We start from the raw sequence: 6,000 nt of genomic DNA, 5'->3' as shown, positions 1-6,000 counted from the left end.
TCATTCTCCTTATGTACCACAGGCATTACACATTAAGATGTTTGAGCAGGCAGGGGTCAGATTTTGAGGGAGAACAGCAATGAGGTTAAGTCAGAAAGGAACTTGAAGAAACAGAAGTAGGTTAAAATTACTCAAAAGCTGCCAAAAGGCATCTATATAAAATACAGGCAAGCAAATATTCTGAATGCAGGTAAGCTCCTTGTTCCACTAAGCTGTGGCTGAAACAGTGTCCTGGGTTCAGCAGTAGCAGACATTTTTCTCCTTCTCAGTAGCTGGTGCAGCGCTGTGTTTTTGATTTGCAGCCTGGGAACAGCGCTGATAACATCGATGTTTTTAGTTGTTGCTCAGTAATGTTTACTCTGACCAAGGACTTTCTCAGCCTCATGCTTAGCCAGGGAGGAGGAAAAGCTGGGAGGAAGCAGAGATAGGACACCTGACCCAAACTAGCCAAAGAGGTATTCCATACCACAGCACATCATGCCCAATATATAAACTGGGGGGAGTCACCCAGAAGGGCTAGATCACTGCTCAGGTCTGGCTGAGTATCAGTCAGAGAGTGGTGAGCAGTTATATTCTCTTCCCTCGTTATTTCCCTTATCATTACTATTATTGGTGGTAGCAGCAGTGGTTTGTGTTATACCTTAACTCCTGGACTGTTCTTATCTCAACCTGTGGGAGTTACTTTCTTTCGATTCTCCTCCCCATCCCTACAGGAGTGGAGGGAGGAAGAGGAGCAGCTGCGTGGTTCTGAGTTACTGGCTAGGCTTAAACCATAACAAACAGTAACAACAGGAGAGGATAATTCAGTGGTTCCAACAGGAGCCAAACCAAGGTGACTTTCACAGACTGAGATGGCCTTGCAGGCAGGAAGCACCACAGGGCCACAGATAACGTCTGCAGCATCCTTGTATGCTATCTGGAAGCATGCATCAAAAAGAGGGGTACAGTCAAGGTTATCACCATGTTCAAGGCAAAGCAAGTAATACTGCTGTAACTGAAAGAACCCACACAGAAATTCGTACAAGGAGGCTATAGAATTTGGTCACCCAACTGATTAAAGAACACACAAATGAATAATAAATGCAATTGAGTCTTTCACCATGGCTCCTAAGAGACAAGGGGTTCTTAATCTGTTCCACAGGTGAAAGTAAACACTTGAGGTAGCAGGATGCAATTTTGATTGTGGTAGAAAAAAGTAACTGCTTTAGCGAACCTTAGCAAGTCTGCCACTGATACTAAGCTGCATGGTTCATTTGCTATGCTGGAGGGAAAGGATGGGATTCACAGGGACCTTGACATGCTTGAGAAGTGGCCAATGTCAACGTCATGAAGTTCAACCCCGATAAGGGGAAGGTCCTGCACATATGTCAGGGCAATTCCAGGATTCCAGGCACAGATACACGCTGGGCAAAGATTAAGAGCAGCCCTGAGTGGTGTTGAGTGAGAAGCTCCCCATGACCCAGCTTCAGTGAGCACTTGAGCCCAGAACCCCCCTGTGCACTGGGCTGCGCCTCCAAAGCATGAGCAGCAGCTCAGGTAGGGGATCCTGCCCCTCTGCTGCACTCTTGTGGGACCCCACTTGCAGCACTACATACAGTTCAGGCAGCCTTAACATAAGGAGGACAAGGAGGTGCTGGACCAAGCCTGAAGACAGGCTGAGAACACTGGGGCTATTCAGCCTGGAAAAGAGAAGCTGCTGGAGACCTCAGAGCAGCCTTCCAGTATCTGAAGGGGGCCTACAAGGATGCTGGAGAGGGACTCATCATTAGGGACTGTAGAGATGGGACATGGGGTGATGAGGTCAAATTGAAACAGGGGAAGTTCAGGTTAGATACACAAGTTTTTTACTGTGAGGGTCATAAGGCACTGGAACAGGCTGCCCAAAAAAGTGGTAAATGGCCATGTTCACAACTAAGTTGGATGGGGCTTGGAGCAAGCTGCTCTAGTGGAAGGTGTCCCTGCCCATGGCAGAGGCTGGAGCTGGACGAGCTTTAAAGGTCCCTTCCAACACAAACCAATCTGCGATTCTATGACTGGAGTAGAAGTTTGCATCACTAAACACACAAAGATCCAGAACCTCCACTACAGCTTTACAAAGAAGTGGTTTTAACATCTAAACTACACTTTTCCAGCCACAACATGCAGGACACTCGTGCCATTTATTTAGGTGGATTAGGGTGATTCCTATCCTTCAACAGAAAATATATACAGCAATAATATAAAAGCTAATAAAACCCCACAACTATCATTGTGAGAATTAAAACTTTTATTAGTGTGTTCACATATTAGGCAAACGCAACACGCATGAAGCTTATTTCTTAGGTTCACAAGTTCTACCAATACATTAGTCTACTGGTAAAACTAGCACAAACTGGTAACTGCTTTGCCGTTATTTTTCTTTTAAAGGTATCTGGCCCATATTTTCAAGGTCTGATTTTTGGTATTGCTTCAATGTCCTCATCTTTATGGCATAAACATATCCACCGCTATCATCAATTCGGTCAACTGATTAAAAGCTGTAACACTGGCCACATTTTGTTCTCAAAGCTGAAGTTATGACTAGATGTACTTGCAGAGTACAGTGCTAGTGCAATGGATGAAACAATGGGAAAAACAGACAAAGGCAATCCCGCTACTGCCACAATAACAAAAGAATGACAGACAGCTAGATCACAAGATTGTTAGTAAAATGTGTATTTTTCAAGTCAGAATAACCCTTCTATACAGTTTCCCAACCCTTCCCCAAAAGACTTATTTGTAGAATATATTTCAGAACATTTTTAGTATGGTGCAGCTGTAGTGTCCAAGGGTTGACAATAACATGCACTGTCATGAGGAACCTGGAAGTCCTCCTTCGCTGCTCATACCTCAGCAACCACTATCCTAGAGGTTTTGCAGAAGCAACTACTTTTAATAACAAGGCCCATTATGACATAATGAATGCGTATGATCTGGTATGCAAGTAAGCTAAACAAAGCCACACGGTTCAAAAATTTAAATTCTATTACTGAAATATGTTAAGAAGCTGCATCTATTTAAAACTTATACGAAAGAGTTTAGTTTACTCTGGGAAAGGATTTTTAAAAGGTATTTGGCTTCAAAAACTAAAAATGTTTAATGAAAAAAATACAGATATAAGGAGTAAGCCAACCACCTTGTGTACTTAATCCAGTGTCCAACGCTATAGTAAAATTCTTATTCTATGAGGAAAACACACACTGATTATAATGAAACTTTACTGTGAGGGTGGTGAGGCACTGGCACAGTTTGCCCAAAGAGGTGGTAAATGCACCATCCCTGGCAGTGCTCAAGGCCAGGTTAGGCAGAGCCTTGGGCAACATGGTCTAGTGTGAGGCGTCCCTGCCCACAGCAGGGGATCTGAACAACATGATCTTAAGGTCCTTTCCAACCCAAACCATTCTATGATTCTATTGATTCTATGATTCTATGACTCTATGATTCAAAGTAGAAAAAAAGTTCCAAATTACATCAGTACAACAATACTGTTGGCAATAGATGCATCAATGCAGATGAGTAGAGAGAAGTAGACTTACTGAGATGGACAGTCAGAATTTATAGTATGAATTCATTTTAGGCCCCATTAAGTATATAAAGTGTCTTAAGATTTTGCAGATGGATCTCAAGACATTTCTCTTTCCCTTCCAATAGAGGGATTTTATTTTTTTTATTTTTTTTTTTTTTTAAGAAGGCAGCAAAAAGTTAAGCTTTTCTACAAGGAAAGTCTGATTTTTAAGCTTAGGACAACTTGAAAACTTGCTTATATAAAAAATACAAAAGAATAAAGGAATAGAGTCTTGGAATTTCATGAGAGATTTGCCCCCCCCAGACAAAAAACCCAAACTACTATTTATGAGAACTAAAATGTAGAACAGCACAATAGTGTGATATTTGAGATCATGTACGTATACTTAGCTATTCATGTTATTGATAAACCATTAGGACACTCAATTATATACCCAATAAAAACACCATTAAGAGTCTTTATAACTGTCCCTTCTTTCTGAAGGCATTTCTATACACTAAGTTTTCATCTAGTATCAGAGTATAGGAAACAGAATCCACAAGGTGCTTTAACTGATGAGACCTCAAGTGCTGTTTTTGTTTGGTTTTTTTTTTTGGCTTTTTTTTTGTTTGTAGGGTTTTTTTCCTTTTTTTTTTTGGTTTTTGTTTTTTTTTTTTCTTTTTTTTTTAGAAACCTTTTTTTATGGATAGTAAAGAGTTCATAGGGACCACACACAACTACTATGACAGAAGAGCAGTTATATTAAGTCTGTTGATTGGACTCAGTATTTAGCCCACTGATAAAGGAGGAAGGAGTTTTATGACATGCTGGAGCAGCGTACTGAAGGGGAGCCCATCTGAGTCAACACTTTGTCCAACCATTGCAGAGGTCCATTCAGATGAAGTTCAATCCAGCAGGGAGTGCTTGTTACTGTCTGCCGCCTACAAAATAAAGAATAGGGAAGTCAGGAAGTGTTGGCTGCCACAACTCCATGCTGATCATAAAGGTCTGGCTTTCTGGAGCAATCAACAAGATAAACGTAGTGCTAGATGTTGTCAGAAACCCTATGTCAAAACAGACTCTGTGGTTATACTGTGCTAGCTGATGCTATCTCAAAGGAACACTAAACTTTATCTCTGATTTCCTGTGATCTCACACTTCTACATGTGTTCTGGGCAACATCATAACACAAAAAACTTCAGTGAAAACTGCTCCCTTCTTCTCCTATATAAACTTGCCCATAATTTTCCCCTAATTAAACACCATATATCAAGCCTTAGCAAAGATGAAGAGCTGACAACCATAAAAACTTCACTCACTCTGCCATATAAACTTGTTTCAGGGATCTGTTATTCAAAAATCTTCCTTCTCATCTCCAAAGTAAAGAAATCTGTATTGGACATACTCTGCTGAAAAATCCTGTTATTTCACTGTACCCACTCCAGGCATGGGAGTTTTCCCAACGTAGACTGGCAAGACTACTGTTGCTAGGCCAGTTTTTCCTAGTAATTCTAGCCACCCCAAAGTCAAAGCAAGGCATTAAGATTCAAAGGCAGCAGATTAGTCAGACACAAACCCAGCCCCTACATTTTTACTGTTGGCACTGTAACCCTTTGCTTTAAGGAAATCTGTTTGTATAAACAGAGAAACTGAAAAGGCAGAAAGATTAAGGCAGCAAAAGGATGGGTTTCAAAAGTTGTGGTTTCACATTTTCTAGGAGAAGAGCTGGGGTCTGTGCTCTCAGCACTCTAAAAAACATTGTTATCTCAGCCCCAAATGCCTATGACAAAAAGAAAAGTGATCCAACAGAAGAACAATCTAAACCACAGGAAATATAATTCCATTTAGTCTCGAATCCTCTCCCAAAGAAGGAAGTTCATTATTCCACTGCTGTCAACTCCCATACAATGTGTTCCATAACACACTTCCTCCAAATTTTATTACTGGTTCTGTTCAACAACCCTGGCTTTGCACTATGCTGACAAAGGCTGATAGAATAATGACAGTCACTTAGCAGTCAACTCAAAGGTAAAACTAAGCCTCTTCTACCCCACAGACTTCCAGTTCATCTACCAGCAAGTCTCTTTGCTGTAATCACCTTCTACCTAACTTTCTTCAGAAGATGATCCTAGACCTGGATAGCTCCTGTGCCAATGTGAACACTTGGCAGCTAAACTGAACTTCTACCACCATCCTCAATTCAAGTAAACATGTATCAAGCAACACAAGCTATTTTGTCTACAAGCTTATACGATGCAACATCTTGCCATACCTGCTCGTTTATGCACATACACCATATGACTAAAATGCCAGTAATGCTTTGACTTTGCCAAGGCCTGCTCAATAAGAAACATGAGGCATGGAAGCTGTAATAAGAATGATGGATTACTACAGTGCTTTCTGGTCTTTTTGACAACTCAGACTACATTCATTACAATTCAAGGTTGTGTTTGCAGGAGCAACCTCTTCTTGTTTTA

General features: G+C 41.1%; 1 protein-coding gene across 2 annotated transcripts in view; it reads right to left on the bottom strand.

Annotated features, from left to right (window-relative positions):
* Positions 1-3,556: 3,556 nt before the first annotated feature.
* Positions 3,557-6,000, bottom strand: part of SMAD2 (SMAD family member 2) — a 50,268-nt gene continuing 47,824 nt past the window's right edge. For both annotated transcript variants that reach the window (XM_057405698.1, XM_057405697.1), the window contains one exon: positions 3,557-4,464. In XM_057405698.1, coding sequence (XP_057261681.1) covers positions 4,341-4,464 — 124 coding nt within the window. In that variant the 3' untranslated portion in view covers positions 3,557-4,340. The remainder of the gene's footprint in view (positions 4,465-6,000) is intronic.

This window comes from Pezoporus wallicus, unplaced genomic scaffold, assembly GCF_028554395.1.
Source record: "Pezoporus wallicus isolate ANWC-B61680 ecotype Strahan unplaced genomic scaffold, APGP_CSIRO_Pwel_v1 scaffold_13428, whole genome shotgun sequence".
Lineage (NCBI taxonomy): Eukaryota > Metazoa > Chordata > Aves > Psittaciformes > Psittacidae > Pezoporus > Pezoporus wallicus.
Note: the sequence above shows the minus strand (reverse complement) of the source record. Positions and strands in the feature narration are given on the sequence as shown.